Source organism: Uloborus diversus, chromosome 5 (assembly GCF_026930045.1).
Source record: "Uloborus diversus isolate 005 chromosome 5, Udiv.v.3.1, whole genome shotgun sequence".
In the NCBI taxonomy this organism is placed as follows: domain Eukaryota; kingdom Metazoa; phylum Arthropoda; class Arachnida; order Araneae; family Uloboridae; genus Uloborus; species Uloborus diversus.
In genome coordinates this window covers 134343987-134366086 of record NC_072735.1, presented here as the reverse complement: position 1 = coordinate 134366086, position 22100 = coordinate 134343987, and the positions used below count along the sequence as shown (strand labels likewise).

At 32.3% G+C, this 22100-nt stretch overlaps 1 protein-coding gene across 1 annotated transcript; it reads left to right on the top strand.

Annotated features, from left to right (window-relative positions):
- Positions 1-254: 254 nt before the first annotated feature.
- LOC129222284 (protein OPI10 homolog) lies at positions 255-14381 on the top strand. Its single transcript, XM_054856770.1, has 4 exons — positions 255-422; positions 3575-3704; positions 6168-6275; positions 12706-14381. The coding sequence occupies exons 1-4, from the start codon at positions 378-380 to the stop codon at positions 13023-13025; spliced, it is 603 nt and encodes a 200-aa protein (XP_054712745.1). The 5' UTR covers positions 255-377; the 3' UTR covers positions 13026-14381.
- The last annotated feature ends 7719 nt before the right edge of the window (positions 14382-22100 follow it).

Below are 22100 nucleotides of genomic sequence, written 5' to 3'. Positions count from 1 at the left end.
CATGAAAAAAATTGAGAACAAACAATAATTCCATTCAAAAAACTCTTAAGTGATAGCAAAAGCTAGATAAAATTGGAATATTAGTTAAAACGGGGGGGGGGACAGCAATCAAAACGAAAATATTTCCGATTCAATGGTGATCTTTATTACAGATATCCCATGGCACTGAAATAGTCACATGACTGAAGATACTGACGGTTACTCCATGCACCTTTCCTGCACTCATGCACCTTCCTAATTAACTGTAGCTGTACCTTATTTAAATGTTTGTTGATTTTTTTGAGATATTGACATGTGTGCTGAATAATATAGGAATTTAAATAAAACTCTTCTGCACTCAACATTTTAATCATTATCTTCCAATTAAAAATTACGTGATGGCGTCTGCACCTATGTTTGCGGTAATTGTATCTGGTAGATTGGTGAGCATTACTGTTTCAAATCCCGTGATGTGTTTATATGATAAATGCAAAAGCAAATTTAAGCTAAGTCTACTGTTCTTTGAACATTCGAATGTGTTCAGTAACTTCCCTTTCCTAACCTGGACCATTTCACTCTTAACCTGTACCCGGGGGACTCGAAATTGGTTATTAAATTTTTCAATGATGACAATGCGCAAAATTTAGAAACAATTGTATACATTTTTGGGGGGTTACAAGAAGGGGGAGGGATTCAGATAGGTGACGTTTTAAGGTTAAACTCCTTACGGGAGTTATCATTACATAAAACAGTGGGTTTTTAAAATATTTCCTCAAAATAGGCAATACAAACATACATGCTTCGTCAAACGTTCCCAAAATCCATGCTACTGGAATTTAAAATTCTATGATTCACTTTTAAGCAAGACAAAAGGTTACACTGAAATGAAAAGAATGCCGTCAAGTAATGAAATTAAGCTATTACAGTCGAGTCCGACTTACAGGAGGGATGCGTTCCAAAACTCCTCGCTTAAGTCGAAATTTCACGTTGTGGAGAAATGTAGGTACACATTTTTTTAGAAGCATGCCAAATTCCTTTAGACACTTATAAACACCCCTCAAACTGCTTTAAAGCATTCCTCAACTGTAAATTACAGTTTCGTACTTAAAGAACTAAACTTTTACTGTATTTGAAAAATAAAAAAAAACTTTTTATTCAACATGAAACACTTTAAGTTGCACAAAATGAATGATCAAAGACTTAAATAAAACAACAAGGTATGCACAGTGTGTTGTAATAATAAAATGCTGCACTATAACAGTACTGTACAGTGAAATACACCACCAGCTCAGTCATTTCCAGCCGAGAACTGCAGTTTCGTGCTTATTAGCACTTATCAGCCCGGCATAGGAAAGTGACTGAGCTGGAGATGGAAAACCTCTTAAGGAAGCCAAGAGTGCGAAACAAACTGGTAGCTAATATGGAATTAGCAGACCAGACGAGTGACCGAAGCAATGGTTCGGTTCAACTCGAAGATTGAACGCGAGGCAAGGTATGGCTAAGGCGAGGCCTGGCTGATGAGTGCTAATAAACACGAAACTGCAGTCCTCGGCTGGAAATGACTGTGCTAGTGGTGTATTTCACGTATTTTTGCTTTACCCCTGGCTAATGGGTGGTAATTTACTGAATATATTGTACAGTGGATCAGTAATAATATTTATGAGTAAAAAATGAAATGATTTACGCTCAAGGGCGCCCATATAGGGGGCAAGGCGGAGCTCAAGCCCCCCCCCCCCCCCCTTTGAGATGAGAACTTTCTTGCTTTTAGTGCTTTTTTCTTTGCAAAAATGTTTTAAAAAATTCTTTTCTATCCATTAATGAATAAGTTAGTACTAAAAATGTCAAATTTTAATGTCTCTAATCTGTATTGAAATCGGTTTCCATGAGGAAAATGTTCTGCTAAACCATTGGCGAAATTTCTGAGCTCCCCCCCTCCCCTAGAATTTTGCATATGGGCGCCCATGTTTACGCTCCATTGTCAGATTGTTATCTAATACATTTTAAAATATGGTTGCTTTGCCCTTCCTTTAAAATGTTTCCATTTATGGCAACAGCCCATCTTCTTAATATCTTTAAACCATAATACAAGAGCGGCTTCCATTTTCATAATATTTACTTTGCTTAAACATTACACTGCAAGCTTCAATATTGAAACTATAGGTTCTGAACTTTTATGGATATCTTCGATGGATTTGCTTCGACTTTTTAATTGTATGTATGGAAGATTCACTCATATTTGTGTCGTGCTACCATTGACAATTGGTAGTTGTTCAAACATATAGAGAATCTTAACCCGTTTTTTTTGTCAGAAACTTTGTTTTTCCTCCCATCTTCGCAAACTTTTGATGAAACAACGCACTAAGATGCCATTATTTAAGCACTAAGATGCCATATTATATGCCATTATTTAGATATATGCAATTAACTTTAATATTTAGAATGAAAAAAAGATGAATGAAAGATACTGAGTAGTTATTTCTTATTTGATACACTAACAGCGCGATGTGTAGACTAGTTTGGTGTGGTAACTTTCACTGTCAGTGATGCTAAACACATGTAATAATATTCACGAAATCAGTATTTAAGAGCCAATAAGGAAGCCGATACTTCCTTCAAAAATATTTCGTGTTGTGGACGAAGAATTTGCGTTAGCCATAAATTCGAAAAATTCGCGTTATAGCCATTTTGTGTAAGTTGAATCACGTTGTAGCAGGAGTCAACTGTATAATAAAAAATGATTCACCAAAATAAATAGAAATAACTCATTAGCTAGTGGGGAAAATCAAAATTTCCGTTAAAATGAAAATTTAACTCGGAGGAGCAGAACAGCAGTGGCTTTTTCAGGAATGAGGAATTATTTTGTTAATTTGGCATGTTCCGGGGTATGATACTGTCTGTCTTTCACGAGAAAAGCTCCTGCCGTCTAGTCTGAGCCCGTCTACTGCCATAGAAACGTTTTCTGCAAGGGTTAACAGGAAGGGTTTTTGGCGCCATTTCGCCACTCTTCTGCTCGCCTTTGTGCAGCCGTACGGTTTTTTCCAACATTAAACTTCCCTTGGAAAAATGAGATGCGCCTCATTACTATAGCAGTAGACAGACGCAGACATTTCGGCAGTGGCTTTTCTTGTGATGGTTGGACAGTAAAATCCCGAAATCATTTTCAAAACACAACAAGTAAGTTTAAATGATACAGCATCTGACAAAATTCAACTTCTACCATTTTGATGTTCTTTCATCCTCAAGCTCATGTTTCTGCAATCAAAACAACTGCCACTGTGACCCCCAAAACACATAGATACAAGCAATCTTTTGTATATTGTCGCCTTAGAGCAACAGTAGGATACCTTGGCGTTACTCCTTAGATAAAATGTCTTAGTATTGCTCTGAAGTGATGATATGTTCCATTTTAATAACATTATTTATTATCATGTTGAAGCAGGGTTCTCGATAGAGGGCAAAAATTGTGCACTTTTAAAAGAAATCTCACTTTTTCAATAATTATTATTATGCTATTTGAAATAAGATATAATGTTATTCATATATTGCATGAAAATTTTCAAAAATATTGCATACTTACACTATTTATTACTTTCAGGTACAAACTGATTTCCAACCAATTGATAGTACAAAATTTGCAACAAATATTGTCGATGCTGATAATATTAATCATATAGTTGTCTTTTTAACTGGTGCACAACCGTTTCCTGAAGGCCTTGGTGGCTCTGGTATGCTTCTTTGGCTTCATAAAATTTTGGTTTCTTTTTTAGTTTAAAAATTAATAGTATTTGCAGTTGATATTATTATGTTTGCTCTTGACATTTTCTACATTAATCAATAATTCTGAAAGAAAAATATAGTAATTTTTAATCCAGTTTAACCAATGAGTCTTTTTAAGATGATTCCCACACTGATTTATGCTTAATCTATTTGCACAAATGTGACTTTTTTACGAATATATTTGCCCTTTATTTCCGGAATTTTTAACCGTACATATTTGAATATTAAGAAACTGTTATGTTTCATAATATGGAGTATCAGCTTTTTAAAAAATATGTTTGTGCAGTAAAACCTGTGAAGTTGACCACTTTTTTCAGGCATGGAATTAGCCTTATCATATAAACCAACCTTTGTAAGTTGACCACTGAAGTGGTGCACCGCAAGTGGTCAACTTATACAGGTTTCTCTGTATTAGCAAGTTATAATTTGAATTAGTTTATGGTCTGATACAATGACTTTCATGCAAGGGTGCCCATATGCAAAATTTTAAGGGGGGGCTCAGGTATTTTCCTCATGGTTTAGCAGGATATTTTCCCCATAGAAACCAATTTCAGTACAGATTAGAGTTATTAAAATTGAACATTTTTAATAACTTATTCATTAATTGCTGGAGAAGAAATATTTTTACATTTTTGCAAAGAAAAAAGTACTAAAAGCAAGGTAGTTCTAATTTCAAAGGAGAAGGGGGCTTGAGCCCCCACTTGCCCCCCTTGCTTTCATGTAGTATAAAGTATATATGTCTGTTTATCAATTGTCAAATATGTAACTTTGTTTACCCTTTGATTGCTGAATATTAAAGTGTTCTGTCAAACCTTGCATTTGGTTTATTTACCAAATAAGCTTTATGCCAAATATTCGGTGCATCCTTGAATTCTAAGACTTTTTTGCAATTTATAATGTATCAATATGAGTTAATTAAAACACATTTTAACATTCAACCCCCTTGTTTATTCAGAAGTTGGAAGACTTTTCACTTTCTAGACAAAGATTTTTTTTCTTTTACAAAAGCTAATTTTCTGAATTGAAACAACCTACATCTGTAGAATGAAGCAAAGCTACAATAAAGTATTTAACGCTTTACATAATGCATTTTGCATCACCTCATTGCATTGTTTTCTCATATACAATCCTGAAAATACCATGTTCAAAATTATTGATAAACGGTTTGAAGAACAGTTAAAAGAATTGAGTGACCTTTGTACTTGAAAACAAATGAAAATAAAACAATGTAATGTGGCACAAATTTGCAGGAAATTATATGCATGTTTCTGGGTTACACGAAATCCTTCTTTCAATACAAAAGAAGTGAACTTATGAAAGAAAAGATGTCCAACAAAAGCGTACCGTCAGATGTCTTTTGATCCATAAACTCATGTCATTTGCATTGAAAAGGGATTCCTTGTAACCCTGAAACTCAAGTATGCAGTTTCCTGCAAATTTTTGCCTCATTGTGTTGTTTTATTTTATTTTAGTTTCATCATATATTGATCAGCAATCAAATGAATGAGGCTGAAAATGATAAATAATTCACTTTATTAGTATAATTTATTATATGATTATCTCATCAATGTCTCGTTATTTTTTGCGATTCACTGATGAGTTCTGATGTTTTGTTACATTATTCATTGTGATAGACTTTTAACCCCCCATTAATTTAAAACTCCTACTGTCCATAAAGTGTAAGTGAATGATGTTTGTTTTTAACTAATCTTGGTTTATGCTATCTTACAATCCCTTTCTCTCATTCATTATGGGAAAGAATTATGTTCACTAACATTCTTTATACAGTGAGCTCCTGATTAACTGCGGTTGGATTATCTGTGATTCAGATTATCCGCGCGTCTTTTCACGTCTTTTTTTTTTCCTTTTTTTAAACCTATAATTTTGTCATTGTTTGCTTTTAGATTTTACACATATTTTTTACATTAAATGTTAGTAGATGCAATGTAGCAATGCTTTTACTTACAATTTAAATTTATGTGTGAGTGTTATTAATATTTTTAGACTTTATACACTAAGTATCACTTTTTACCTATTATTCGGATAATCTGCGTTTTTGCTTATCTGCGGTTGCCGTGCCACTCTATTCCGCGGATAATCGGGAGTTTACTGTACTTTAAATTTTGAAAACACTACCCAGTTATCTAAATGTTTCCCCAATGAATTTTTCTTCTGCCTGTCCTCTTTTAAATTTCAAGAATCGTACTCCCAGCAATAAATAACACTCTTAAAATTGAGTTTCCATTTACTCTGAAAGAATTGTTTCAAGAAAATGACTCTTTATCTAATTCATAAAAAAATATTTTTGCACTAATATTTATTCAGGTTTTTCTTGAAAATGAATTTTTGTTCATTCTTTAATTTTATAATGGATTTTTAAATTTGTCTTTCTAATCCTATGGTTTCATCAGTTTATTTCAGCTGGCCAGATCCCAATGCTGCCCCTGCATGGCAATTACTTGGGTTCATCACTAATGCTAAGCCAAGTGCAATTTTCAAAATTTCAAAACTTAAGCCAGGTAAATCTTTTGCATGTCATTTTTTATTGTAAAATAGAAATTACAAGTAATTCCTTTAATGTAATGTTTTTTTGTATTTAAATTTTTATGACTACTTCTTTTGTTTTTTCTTACATCTACAAATTAACTTCTGAATGCCCTTGTAAATGTTATTTTTCTCTCAGGGTTTGCGCAGTTATAAGTGTGTTTGAGACGACTTTACGACTTGATTTACCCATAACTACTTTTAAAAGTATTCTAAAAATATGTTTTTTCTTAAACCCTTTAAACACCACTCTATGTTCCAAGTGTAAAATATTGATTTGCTTCATAAAAATACGACTCTTAGGCATCCCTTTAAACAATGCAAGAAGAAATTTTTGAAAAAAAAATATTTAATCTAATTTTGAATTTGTTCCCGTTTGGGAACATTGGCGTGTTACTTTAAGTTTTTCCACTAAGGCTTTTAATCCATTATTCTTCAATCTTGCTATTGCTTCAGTTTTGTATTTATGCAGATATGATACTATTTGCCACATTCATTTCAATTGCAAATGTTAAATATTTCAAAATACATAAACATAGGAAACAAAAATCCAGTACGCATTTATAAACAAATTCATTCAAAATTTGAAGCCGATTACATGAAATCGAAGAGTTGGAGACAGTCATATTTTACTCTGTGTCTAAATTTTTTTCAAAGCTACAGAGTCGGAGTCCGATCAATGTTCAGGTACAGGCGTCGGAGTCGACTGTCTAAAATTCTAGGAGTCGGAGTCGACTGTTTAAAATTCTAGGAGTCAGAGTCATCTGTCAAAAATTCTAGGAGTCAGAGTCGGGAGTCAGTCATCAAGAGCTATTTCCAACAAAATTTGTTCGAAGTAAACCCACCTTTAACCGTTTAAACCGCCGAATTATTGACGGAAGATCAAATTTGAGTAATTTTTTGAAATTCTGTCTATTTATGTCTAGTAAATACAGAAATAAAATTAAATTTCCAGAAAAAATTGCTTTACTATGTTTTTCAGTGTGTTCCATTTTTGGAACATTGGCGCTTTGTATGAAGTTTTTTTTGTTTTTTTTTTTTCAGAGAATTTTTTTAAACTAAGAGGTTTTGAATGCGGTTTTTATCTGAGCATACTTTATTACGGAAAAAATAATATTTCTAATTGCATTTATGTACATACCAGAATTCAGAAAATCCAATGCAGAAATATCTAATGCCCATGATATGAAAGGAAGCATTGGTGGTGAAGTTGTTTGTCGCAATGGAAACATTTCTTTGTCGTATTTTTTTTGCACACCGTACAACGTCCTTGGGATGCAGATACAATATAATGTCCGTCAGACATTCTTGATTGTGTATGTAAATGACAACAAGGCCCTGTATGACTTTCCACTTGTACTTTTCTTCTTAGGAGGTGAGTTATTATTTCTCTTCGGAACTCTAAATGCTTCATCTTGACTTTGTGTAACTCACAATGAAGTAACCAACTACAACTGAAATATTCAGACCATTGCTAAAAAGATTCCACACCATTTTTTACTCCTCAAATGAGGTCTGTAGCTCCCTAAAAGTTTAACCAAGACGTCCACACCCCCATTCCTTCATTGTATCTCTTGATAAGATGACGTTGCGGCACATCTATCTTGCATTTCTGCGCATTTGAGTATCATTTTACAGATGCAAGTGGCTCATGTGTATAACAATTAGATACTACTGTAACCACTACATTATCATTCTAGCTGCACATGTACACTGATCCATCAAATCGATGGTCAAAATTTCCTCGATCTTCTTTAGAAAGGACTTTTTTGGATTTCAGTGGACAATGGCCAGTTCGGTTTTCACGAATTTTTCCAGTTGCTTGTACACCTTTTTTTGATAGCTGAGAAATTAAGTCATATGATGTAAAAAAGTTATCAAAGTATACTTCATGCTTAGACGTGTCAGTCAAAACTGATAATAGATCATTTACAACTCTGGATCCTATTTGCACATCAGGGGATCCTTCTTTTTTGCCTGAATAAATCTCCATGGAATATGGAATCCACTTGAAGAGCACAGCATCCAAATTTTGAAGCCGAATCTTATTGGTTTTCCTCTAATAAACATTTTACATGAATGCCGACGGTAGTAGGGAACCATAGATTCATCTGTGCTTAATTTTTCATGAAATACACCAAATTGTTGAAGGTTTTAACACAATTCTTCGTAAATAGGGTATACTTTTCCAAGTTTGTCATTTTGATTTAATTCATAGTTGTCCATCAAATGAAAGTTGTTTTTTATTTTTCGAAAACGGTTTCGAGGCATAACTGTTGGTACAATTGGCATAGATATATCTTCTGCACTGCTCCAATACATATCTTCAGAAGGAACGGAATGGTACCCATTCAATAGCAGCAAACCAAAAAATTGTAGGATTTCATCTATGTCAACATCTATTGATTCTCCTTTTTGCAATGCATACAAGTTTGTCATATTTGCTAAGTGTTCAACATACTGCAAAGGTAAAATTTTTAAAAATAAATCAATTGGAGATAAATCCACTATATTCGGAAATGCGTGTCGAAGCGGTTCAATACTTTCTGAGGAAATCAGTTTCTGAAAATTAGCTTCCTTCTCCCAAGTTAAATCCATTTTCATTCTTTTTCTACTTTTATTTCCTGATAATTCCAACTTTTTCTTTTTTTTTTTCCGTTTTCATTCGCTTTTTACTTTTATTATCTAATGATTTCAGACTTTGTTCTTCTTCCGATTTTTTTGTTAAATTTTCACGAGAGTTCGCGGAAAAAATGTCCACCTGTCCACATACATCAATTGGTATAATAGATTGTAACTCGTCCGTTGAATGTCTTCTTCCTCAGTGATATTGCCTGGTTCATCAGGGGTAATTGGCATATATCTACATCTGACAAATCCGAATCTGACAATGTCTCTAAATAAGCCACAGCTTGTTTTACAGTAAGAAATCTTGTAGAAATTTTTTAACATTTATGAACAGTTGGTATACGTCAAACATAATTTCATTTCGCTCGAAAACAAAGCTGGCAAATTATTGAACTGCATTTAAAATATGAAGAATAAAACGCTCACTAATATTATTTTTTATTATCACGTGACAATGCAGCTGTCCGAGCAGGTGTGGATTCGGAGTCCGTCAAACAGTAGACTGTTATTATTTTCTTTGCTAGTCATATCCTTTCAAAATATAAACTTACTTGGTTTTGCCAACATCTACATCAGAGTTCATTCAAAATGAGAAGAAAAAAGAAACATATATTACGAAAAATGAAATTTTCCCTTTGAAGTCGAACAATTTACTTCTTGGAAATTTGACTCCCTAAAAGCGCCAATGTTCCAAAATTGGAACATGCTATTTTGAAGGGGTACATCTTTTGGAAATATCATTGTACATTTCTACAAGCATTTTAAAATCATACATTGAAGTATTTTTCACAACTATAATAAATATCATCACATTTTCTGAAAAAGCCAATTTTTGGTAAATTTTATAAGAAAAAGTTGCAAAAAGCTAAAAAAAAACACTCATCTTTGAAAAATCGCAATAAATAATTGAAAATATATAAACAATCAAGCAGGAAATCAAAAAATACTTTGAAATAAGACTAAACTGTGTTTCAAAAAAAAAAAAAACTTGTTTATTTCATGGGAAAATTTTCAGTTGAATATGATGTTCCATTTTTGGAACATTGGCAGGTAAACGGTTAAGTTCAGGCTCTATATTAACTTTTACTTTTCCCGTAGATGCTAATGGTAAGGCATTTGAACTGTTCAAAACTGAACAGAAAATTGTTCAAATCAAAGAGATATTTTCTATACATGTTCTTCAATAGCTTTTTTTCTACAAAACTTGTTGGAAGCAAATTCACCTCTAAATTCGGGATTTATGTTTGCCTTGAATTTCCTAGTAGGCACAAATGTTCCTTTTTTGTGAACTGTTCAAAATTGAGCGAAAACTTCAAATCCAAAAATGAAAAATGGTAATAAGGTGTCCTTTCCATGATCTTTCAAACAAAAAAAAAATCCTTTGAATCGGACTATTCACGCAAAATTTATTAGTTAAACAATTAAGCATTTTTTTTAATTATAATTTTTTTATCTGTCTCCCTGAAATTCAGTAAAAAAGCACATTTTTGTTACAAAACAGTAATTCAAAATAGAACTAATTTTTCTTTCAAAAATTTATGTCTAATTTTCGCAATAAATAGAAAAAAAAATTAGTCCTCCCCAACAAATCTTTATTTTTTACAATTTTTAAAAGTTGAAGTTCTCATTTGGGAACATTTGCACTTAAAAGGTTAAGTAAAATAGTTTTAGAACATTTAAATAAAAAATGCATCATTCAGGAAAATTATTCAATGTGAAAACAAAATTATCCAAACTGGATTTCTGTAATTTAGGGCTAGATTAAATCATACTATAAGCAATGGCTTTTTCAAATTAATAAGATGACTAGCAAAATGCAAGACTATTATGAAGACTTACATACAAATGGATTATTTACAAGATAATCAACTTATCTTCACATAACAAAGTTTATAGCTTGCACAGAGCTCCCACTTGGGCTCTATGCAGTATCTATCTAAACTCAAACTCATTCATATTCTTCTGTCACTCGACAACAGCACTGAGTGTAGTGCTGTCAATTGCAGTAAACGGGAAAGAAGCATAGAGCTTAGTATTTCAATCAGTGTGGCAAGCAACCATGAAAATTAGACAAGCCAGAAAATTTGGTGATTCTTGAAGAACCAAGAAAAATTTGGGAATTTTCTTCTTGATCAGGAAAAATTTTGGAGACATAAGGAAAGAAACACCATGTCCTGAAAACAAAATTTTAAATCAAGGGGCAAGAACTTTTGTGAATGATAGAAGAAAATTTCTAACGTTCCTTTATAGATTTTTGTTAAACTGTTGAATTAATTTAGTAAATTTTACCCTCAAAAGAGCCTTTGGCGCTATCTGATGCACTTTGCTGACTGATCATATGTTATTAATACATTATAATACTTCAAGTTTTTAGACTTCATGCCTCTGTTTAAAATGCTTAACATTAGCCAACAAAAAAGTGCAATCTGTCCAAAAATGCTGTATAACCAAAGTCACTTAAATCTACAATTCATCTAAAGTTAAAAGTAAATGACAGCAACAAAAACATTTATATTTGTGTTAGAACAACCTTATGTATGATATTGATGAGGAAATATTATATTTGTTATCAATTGCTTTTTAAGATGGATTATAAATTTCAAACTCTTTTTGGTGTTGTTTGAGGAAATTGGGACCGGAAACGGCAATTCAAGTTGCAGAAAATTCTAATGCAACTGACTAGTTCCATTGACTTAAAAAATTAGGAAAAATGTTTTTCTGAAAAATACTGTTGTTTCATTAATCTTGAATTCAAAGATTTTATTTTTTAAACTTTATGGGAGACAGAGGAAAAAAATGCATTGTAAAAGAATAAATAATATAACAAGGGCTTATTGTAATTGTTTTTATATTTTAAAAAAATGCTGAATTCCTTCAAAATGACAATAGAAGTCAAATTTTCCTTGAATTAACAAAGTAAAATTTAATCTAAGCAAAACGAAAATATCATTATTTTCTAGTATCAGTTTTAAAAGGTATTTATAATTTGCTGGATAATATTCTGTGTTAAAATGTAGTAAGTGTTCACTGAAGAAAAAGGGGAAAGAAAGCATATGTTCCAATTTTACAAAATTTGATCCCTTATTTCTTAAAATTTAAACACCACAGTGTAATTGTTTTCCATTTATGTGTAAAAACATATACATTCCACTTTTATGCTTTTAAAACTTTTTTTTTTTTTTTTGCTTTTGTTTATACAGTTGAAAGTATGAGTTCATAATTAGTGTACTGCTATAAATATGGAGTAATGTTTTATCATCTGCTTTGTGTATATCATTTCCAAAAACAAATATTTAAAACTTTTTTTCCCCATTTTTCGGCCCAAAATTTTGTTGTATTTGAAGGATATGCTTAAGTTGTAAAATGTAGTTATTAATTCATAATTTTCCCACCTCATCAGTGGTCAGACTATAACGGCACAATATAGTTACATTAACACTGCATATATATTTTTTAAACCAAGTATTCAAGATGGACAATAAACAAATGATTTTCTTCACTTTTATAACTATTTTGTTTCGGAATTGAATTATTGCTTTTCTTATTTAACAACTACAGAATAATTTTTGCTAGTTGCATAAAAAAAAACTTAAGAACCTCAAACTGTTGTATTCGAATAAAATTGCATCACTGGGGTTGAACTTGCATGAATAAAATCAATATTTCAACTACACCTTGTTTTCATTCATACATCGTTTCACTCTAGTCCCTTGAACGACCCATAAACAATGCTTTACTGTACATGCTTTTGTATAATTTTATTTCTCTAATTTACAGATACAACTACTCTTTCTACACCTTTTGGTGAACAACCAATATCTCACGTGGCGCAGATAGGCATATCGGTTGAGCCTTTGCAGCAATTGGAACTACAAACTCCAATTACTTCCAGTACTCCTTCAAATGTGGATTCCTTTGTAGAGTACACAAACAAAATGTTAGAAAATTTTATTAATTACATTTCTTCTTTTGCTGTTTTACCAAACCAGATCATGCCTAATAGGACCGATAATTATGTTCCTTTAAGCACTGTACAACAGTGGTATGTCAATTTTCAAAGAAGGTTGCAACAGAATCCCAATTTTTGGAAAACTTGATTTTTGTTTTTTTGTGCTAATGATTTTTTTGCTTCAATGTTTTGTACCTTATCTGATTTTAAAGCTTTTACATGCAAAGAAAGCAATGTTCTTGGATAAATGCAAAACAGTGATATCTCTTGACCTGTATATTAAACCTTTATAAAGTTTTTTTTTAAATGTTTCAAACTCGTGTGCTTTTTAATGAGTGATGTTTAATATATTTGACACTCTCTTGATTTTCTCATAAGTTATTCATTTTCATATATATATATATATATTTTTTGACTGTTATATTCTTTTTTGTATTAATTACCTTTGCAAAAAATATCCCTATTTGATAACATGGTTTCATTTTTGAGGAGAATCAATGTTAGTAATAGCTGTAAGCATTATTTTCAGTTTACAGCAGACCTTCCTTTTACTCGAGGGATACATTCCACAAAAGTGCTGCGTAAATCCAAATTGAGCAAATTAGAACTTAATAATTGTGTCAAAATAGGGGGTAAATTCCATAGATAAAAAAATGCTTCGTTCTAGAGATAGATTAGTATGTAATAAAATTAATGTGCTTATTTTGATACATATGCATGACGTGTATAAAGAAAACAGTAATAAACTTACTGTTTCTAAAAAAAGCTGGTTAAGATAGTCTGTTGACAATTATTAATCTTTTTTTTTTCTTCCATGATTTCTCGCGTCACTTTCATGTGTGGGGATTTTCCTTTACCAACAAATCAGAAAAATCATTTGCCATTATCAGGAAATGGCTCAAAACTTCAATGAAAGCTTTTTGTTGTTTCTCATCGTTATCTGGATCCTCTTTGGTTTACTCTCCCTTGTCACTTCTAAAAGCTTGTATTCAGTGAGCTCTGAAATCCGTGAGCTTAATAAATTTACTTCTGGAGCTTCCTAATTTCATAAAATGTCTTCAGTCACCCAAGCTTGTTTATTAGCATGCCAAAATGCAGTTCATTGCAAGATATGTGCAATCTCAGGATTTTCGACTTTGAAGGAAGAAAAAGTTATCTCTATTTGCAATGCATCTTCCATGTAAAATCGAAACTCATCTGCTTGAAACAAAATAAAGAAGTCAAATCTTAAATCATGTATCAGCAAATGCGCCTAAAATGAGGCTCTACTGTATTTCTTTGATAAAATATTGTATTGTACTGAAACATTTTAATATAAAAAAAGTTTTAAAGAACAAAATATTTCATATTATTCAATAGTTTTTAGAAAGCTTACATTGTTATAAAATGAAGTGACTAAAATGTATATTACTTTCTGCACTACAATGTTATTAAAGTATGTTTACATTATTTTTTGTTTTGCATTGAAAAAAAACCTTGAAAATAAAGGAATTTTGCAAAAACTTCAAAATTTTAAGCAATGTGTCTCATTGCTCAAGCATTTAAACCATCATGTCCTATTCCATTATTTCTGTTTAAATATTTACAGCATCAAAGTGCAAATTATAAATTTGTTTTTAAAAATCTATGCCATTATTTTGTATTGCATTTACACTTGTATTACATTCAGCTAAATTTGCTCACTAAATTTGAAAGTATCCTAACCTGCATGTGTCCATCCTTTTTTTTTTTTTTTGCTTTACAATGCAGCAAGATATTAATTACATAAGTAAAAAATCTTGCATATTTTTGAAATATGATGATTAATAAACAAGGACTATGGGGGGGGGGGCAAGTAGGGGCTAAAGCCTCCCTCCCCCCTTTGAAATTAAAACTTCTTTGCATTTAGTACATTTTTCTTGCAAAATGTAAGACCATTTCTTCTCCAGCCATTTTAATGAATAAGTTAATAAAAACGTCGAATTTTTTAATAACTCTAATCTGTATTGAAGTTGGTTTCCATGAGGAAAATATCCTGCTAAAACATATGGAAAATATATGAGCCCCCTCCCCCCTTAAAATTTTGCATATGGTTGCCTATGTTAATAAAATATACTTCTTATTTTCAGTGCTGGATTTAGGGGAAATAAGACTGGGCCTTAGCCCTGGGGGGCAATTTCTGAGGGCGGAAAATTCAGCATATTTCTGGGGGGATTCTTTTGAAACTTGATACATGAACTTGCAGAAAGATAAGGGCGGCAATTTCAAGATTTGCCCGGGCTCAAAAAAATTGCAGGTTGGACGCAGATTATTTTCTTCAAAATTGCATGACATCATAGGCAGATTTATGGGGGTGCCACGGGATGCGCCGCACCCTCAAAATTTTTGGTTGGGTTTTGAAAAAAATTAGTTTAGTATATTTCACTCAGAAACTTAGTTCGGAGGAAAAAATTCATAGATGCCATAGTAGTAAATTTACTTGAATCCAGTGTATCACCACATGTCGCTAGTGGAAGAAAAACATAACTGTGCTCATATTAAGAATTAAAGTAATTTTATCATTTGAAAAATAAGAAACCTAATAAATAATTTCATGCAAATACAGAAACTTCTCAAACAGTTTATTGTTCAGTGCTGTGTTATTGCACAGAATAATTGCATGTTCTGTAACTGGGTATTTATTCATATATCAATACCAATTCTTCTATTTTGAAACAACAATGGCTAATAAAGTCCAAAAAAAAACATGGCTATTGCAAGAAACTTGATCAATAAAATCTACACCGAAATCAACCGAAAACCAACAATTTTAAGGTAAATTTTCAAAAATTGTTGAAGGGAGAATCCCGGACATTTTGCTGCTGTTGTGCATCCAGGGGGGAGAGGGCACAAGACTGGTGACCCTCCATACAAAATGCTGAGTAGATGTTTAAAAAAAAATGTTCTTTATTATTGAAGAGAAGAAAAGATCTCATTTTGAGAAAATGCAGTATTTTAAGAAAAAAAAATGTTTGAAAAAAATCTTAATTTCTCTTTCAAAAAGAAATATTAACATTTAAATTTTTCAACAGCTTCAGATTATTGGCGGCGAATTCTGTGCCTCCTCCCCCCTCCTCGCACAATCCACTTTCTTTCATATCTCCCCCCCCCCCCTTTCCTTTTTTTTTCGTTTTTTCTATTTCGTTTTCTTTTTTTTATTAGTCCTCAAAATTTTTCTTCTCCAAAGCCCTTTCTCCAGCCAAAATTATTACAGAGTACCTCAAATTTCGTTTCTTGGGCTTCACTTTCGCAAAATTTTCAAGGAAGATCTTCTAATCACCTAAATACATTAAAAATCATTTAAAATTGCGTTTTTGGAGCTTCAGTTTTGAAAAAACTGCAGTGTCCCTAACGTTACCAATTATGGTTTTACACTCATGTGTTTGAGACTTTAATTTTGGAAAATATTCGAACAAGGGCCTCCGACCCCTTAATATCATCAAAGAGTGTTAATATTTTGGTTTTGAAAACTACTATTTCGAAATATTTAAGTGGGAGAATCCTTTTTTTTTTTTTTAATACCATGGAGTATTGCAGAAGAACTTCATTTTTAGGACTTCAGTTCTGAAAATTTTCCAGGGGAGAGCTCCAGAACACCCTGTCCGGTAACAGCATCAAAAATTGTCCTCCGTAGTATTTTCGGAACTTCAATTATGAAATGTTAAAGAGGTAGTGTGGGGGAGGGGAAGTATTTCTCTCTGCTTTTCAAAACTTCGATTGGAGACAGTCTATGAGTCTCATTCTTAACCCAAACTATAAATATGGACTATAATCACATTAATAAGACTAAAATTTCTAAAAGTAGCCTGGGAGTCACACGTACTTTTTTAGCCTCTAAAATATCAGCAAGAACTGTAAAACTGTGTTTTCAGAACTACTATTTCAAATTTTTTCTGGGGCGTGAATCCCATTCCAAACCAGTAGCTGGATTCACCTATTGCTTCTAATATCAACTTTCGTTTAAGACTTTTTCTGCAGTTTGAAATGTTAAGAATTGCCCATCCCCCTAATCTTACTAAATATGGTTTACATCTCGTTTTTTAGACTTAAAAGTGTGTCCCGCCCTAAAATTATTTTCTGATTTCGCCACTGCCTTGTTATTCCGAGAATACTCCCCCCCCCCCAGATCCCTGTTATTGTTGCACCCCCAAATATTTCAGCCTAAATCCGCCTATGCATGACATAAAGATATGTCTTTATTAGCAGTTAAGGATTTTTTTTAATGGATTAAACAAGTTTCAAAGTTCAATTTTGATACAAAATATTATTATTATTTACTATATGCAAAAATACTTGAACGTTCAACTTTTACTTTCAAAAGTTGGGAAACTTAAGAGTTAATAATGAGGTGTCATGTAAAAGCAAACAAGACCAATAAAAAAATTTAAAATGTAATAAAATCAGAAAAGGCAAATAACTCATTGAATCTTTGTAACGTTTCACATTTGCCTTTTTTCTTTTCTTTGCATATGATGCCAACATTTAAAGAGCATTTTAGTATGAGTGTAATAGTTGGTATTTAATATATTTGATATTAAAATGGGGACACTTTGCTTTTCGATCGCACTGGGTAATATTTGTATTCCTTCCACACTTATGAAACTGTCTCCATTTTTTACTTGTGTGCTTTTTGTGAATTGAAACACTGAAATACAATAGCAATAAGCAGGCTTTAGACTTTGAACTCTCTATTTCAACTGCAATCCCAAAACAAAACGTTCTATTTCATACTGAAAGTCATGTGACTGGTCAAGATGAGCAGTAAAAATATTGTTACTTGCTTTTTCACACACAAAGTTGGTTTTCTAAACCCAGAAAGTGTTAGATGGACTGTGGAAAGAATCGGATGATGGTAAAGTATTTTAAGGAAACTGATGACAGTTGATTGAAATGCGAAAAAAAGTAATCTATTCTAAATCCAACTTTTTTTTTTTTTTTTTTTTGCAATTGTCTGCTTTTGCATGGCACATGTCCTCAAATAAGTAAATTTTCCCCCCTCTCTGAATTTTTCATGTATGTTTCCTAAATGGTATGATAGCTTATTACCTTTTTATTTATTTATTTTTAAGTTCAAGTCAATTACTTAATGTAATCTTGTACAAACAGGCATTTTTAAAATGAATAGTAAAGTATTCTATGTTTGATGATGAACTAGCAAAACGCAATGATCAAATTTTTTACTTTTTAGCACTACTCATTACTTTTTCAAGTACTATAAATAGTAAAGTTTTATTATTCCTTCGTGAAAAAAACTATTGTTCCTAAGTTGGTTTTTATGGCATTTCACCACTTACTCAAATATTTCAAAGTCTCATTTCAGAGCGAAAACCTGGTTTTGCATAATTGTTTTCACAAAACAGTATTCAAGAAACAGAAGTATGAAATGTACTCATCAATATAACCTTCAATTTCATTGCACGTAAAATATCTAATGTTTATGGATATTAAAAGTTCGTTTAGTCACCCTTGACCTCTTCATCATTAAAGAAAACAGTTATGAACAAAACACTGCCATTTCTAGGGGTTGTTCAAACACCCTCTTCATATAAATTAAATATGCAAATTAGTGATTTAGTAGATTAGAAGAGTGCTGTCATATAAAATTTTCTCACACTTATAAGGGAAACTACGAGGTTTTTTAACTAAGGTCCGTTTTGTTTTAGACGCTAGTAATTCGCGTGAATACCTCAACAAACACATGCATCGTGTACTGGCATGCCTCGGGAACAACTGTGCTCATTTTCAGCTCTATAGCTAACTGGTATGGTTCTGTTCTATGCTTTCACTATGTTTAAGACTATCAACTTGCTCGTCGCATGTGAGGTTCGCTCAGTGGTACGCTTTTTGTCAGCAAGGAACCTGTCTACTGATGTCAGAAATTCATCAACAGATTTGCAATGATTTCACTTCCACTGACGCCACTGAATCAAATCGTCTGTAATCAAAGAAGGGCGACCATAGTTCTCCTCGTCATGGATGTTGTCACGGCCATCTATAAATTCTCTTACCCATTTACTCACTCAGGGCCTGATTTACCTCTGAAGTTAGGGGAAGCTAAGTCTCATTTCAGAGCCCTCTACATCAAGGGCGACCATATAGGGGGGCAAGGGGGCTCGAGCCCCCCTTTGAAATTAGAATTTCCTTGCTTTTAGTAGCTTTCTTTGCAAAAAAATGTAAAAACATTACTTCTCCAGCCATTAATAAATAGTTATTAAAAATGCCAAATTTTAATGACCTGATCTGTCCTGAAATCAGTTTCCACGGGGAAAATATCGAGTTAAACCTTGGAGAAAATATTTGAGTCCCCCCTTGCAACGTTGCATATTGGCGCCCATGCCCCACATTTTGTTTTCACTATACATTTTCTAAAACTTCTATGCACATTGAAATGAAACTGACTAATACTATGTATATTATTTCCAAAAACGACCAAGAAAACTTCCAAGTAAAGTTCCCCCCCCCCCCAGATACATTGAACTTTTATACATTACGTGTTTTTGTACTCCCATTCGCAGCAGATAAGGGAGGTTAGTTGTTTCAGATTCATCCCTTCATAAAATTTATCAAGTGTGATAAAAGTATATTGTAGCACATTGGGGCAAGTTCCATAGATGAAAATAACTTGCTATCACATTTTATAAACTGTGGCATCACTTTTTAAAATTCTTCAAAATTTTTATTCAGCGAGTTCTAATATTTAAATACTTTTAAAAATACATTCAAACGCAGAACTACTAATACTAATTTTTTAAACCAATAGTTTGTCTTCGCCTCCAGTTTATGTTTTGTACTGCTTTATTCTTATACACATAAAAACTACCACAAATTGTCCCGCATTGGTAACAAAATAGTGCAGGGTTCGTACGGGTCATGGAAATCCTGGAAAGTCATGGAAAAAAAATAAACAGATTTCAGACCTGGAAAAGTCATGGAAAATTAATATTTTCATTAAAAGTCATGGAAATTTATTTCAAGTCATGGAAAAATCTCTTGGGCAGTAAGAAAGTAACAGAAGCTAAAAGAACATTAGAAATTTTTCAGTGATTTAACAGTATTGCATGTAAAAGCTATTTACACTGGAAAACTGAACCATCCCAAAAAGCGAATCTGAGTTTTGGAATCCTATTGCATCCGCTTCTGTTACAGCCGTCCGCCTTTTTTTGTTATGTGGTTTTACTGCTGCTTATTTAGAATTCACAATTTTTTTCAGCACATAATATATTTTTTTAGAACTGGACTTGCTTGTTATAGAATTTGCCACACCCACTCAAAAAGTATAATTCAATTGCATACAAGTTTGTTTCAACCACTCATACAAAACCATTATTAAACTTGTCAGAGTTTCTCTTGATTTGTTGAAGGCTTTAGAGGTTAAGGTTTATAAAGGTTTAACCGGGCGATATAACAAAGAAATAAGGAATTCTAATACTTGAAAAAAAAAAAAATTACTGAAAAATGAAGATTTACTTCAATGAACGAAAATACTGTCAAGTTACATAGATTATTAGATACACTGTTGGCACCAAAGGGCAGTATTTTTATAAAGTAAATTTATTTTTAAAAACTTTGTAATGAATCATTCAACCTTTGTCCAATTTATCAATATTCTGCCCCATTTATTACTACAGAAAAACCTGTCGAAGTTGAACACCTTTTTCAGGCACGGAAATTGCTCTTATTATATAAATCAACCTCTGTAAGTTGACCACTAAAGTAGTGCACCGCTGTTGGTTAACTTACTCAGGTTTCACAGTATTATGCTCTGTTTATTAAATATTTATTAATTTAAACATCTATAGATTGCATTCGCTATTTTTACCTTACTCAAATTAAAAAGAAAAATAAGAAATAGTTATTAGTTTCTGTACTATGCGCAGATGTTTTTTCAGTCACAAGTAAATATTTTGATAAGGTAGTGGCATTCACATAATAGTTTTGCCAATACCCATTGCAGAAAATTGGCAAATAGTACTATTCTTTTTGTGTAACGAGGTCATGAAAATTTTTAAGAAGTCATGAAAAAGTCTTGGAAAAGTCATGGAAATTTTTCATCCAAATAGAGTATGAACCCTGATAGTGGTTAAAGGTTTTCTGTGAACGAAATGCAGAGGGAAGGAAACACATGACCTAAAAAAACTCAATGGGCATATGAACCGTTGAGGATACGATGTATAACTTTCTATTAGCCATGGATATTGCAAACCATTTAGAGTGAAAGAATGTTTGTACTTCTAAATTTGTGTTAAAACGAATAATAACTGAGATTCGCTTCGACAAATTAGTTCATGAATTCAAGTAGTGCAGATAGACAATAATAATCTGTGTTTCTAAAAGTTGTAGCTTTGCATGCATTTCGAGCTATTCTTTTAGGTTTTTATTCATACTAAAAACGAAATGAGAAACATCTGCTAATCAATTCACTTAAGTACATTTAGTTTTGAAAATTATCAACTCAAGGAGTAACTGCACATAATTACCGTGCATTCAAAGTTATGAGTTCAAACCAGTGGTTGGAAGTAGCGCGCTGCAAGTAGCGACGCAACTGTAGTAGCTACATTTTTGAGTAGTTTGTAGTGTAGCGCACTACTTTTTTAAAAAAGTAGTGTAGTGAGTAGTTAACTACAAAAAAAAATAGTAGTTTTTAGCGATTTCTGGAAACTACTTTTAAATAAATTAAAAAAAATAATAAAGGTTCAAACGAATTTGACTGGCACAAATTTTACACTAGTACATCAGCGGAGGCAATGAGAAACAAGACTCATAAAAATACGAGCTGACCTCAGGCATTTCATTTTTACATCATACGTTATATCTGTTTGACGCCATTAGTTTGTTTGCCGTCGTAATTTTCATATTTTACCAATATTTATATTGAAAAAATGCATTTATTTTCGCAAAAAGGAGATATTGGTGATTTTGCGAGTTGAAAATTTGGTGAATTTTATATGAACAGACAGAAGATTGAAAAACAAAAATATTTTAGCGAGGCTTAAATTTTCGATAGTATTCACCAAATAAAAAGAAGCTACTGAAAATGTTATAGAAAAGGATGGAATTGAACTTTTCTGGACGACTTACAATACTTACGAGCATTAGAGTGTTTGAGAGTATGATAACGGATATTTTTCTTAGTGTCTTCTGATGAGCTAATTTATCTTTTTTTTTTTGTTCAATCCTCTTACGGTGTGTGTGTGTATTAAGGTGT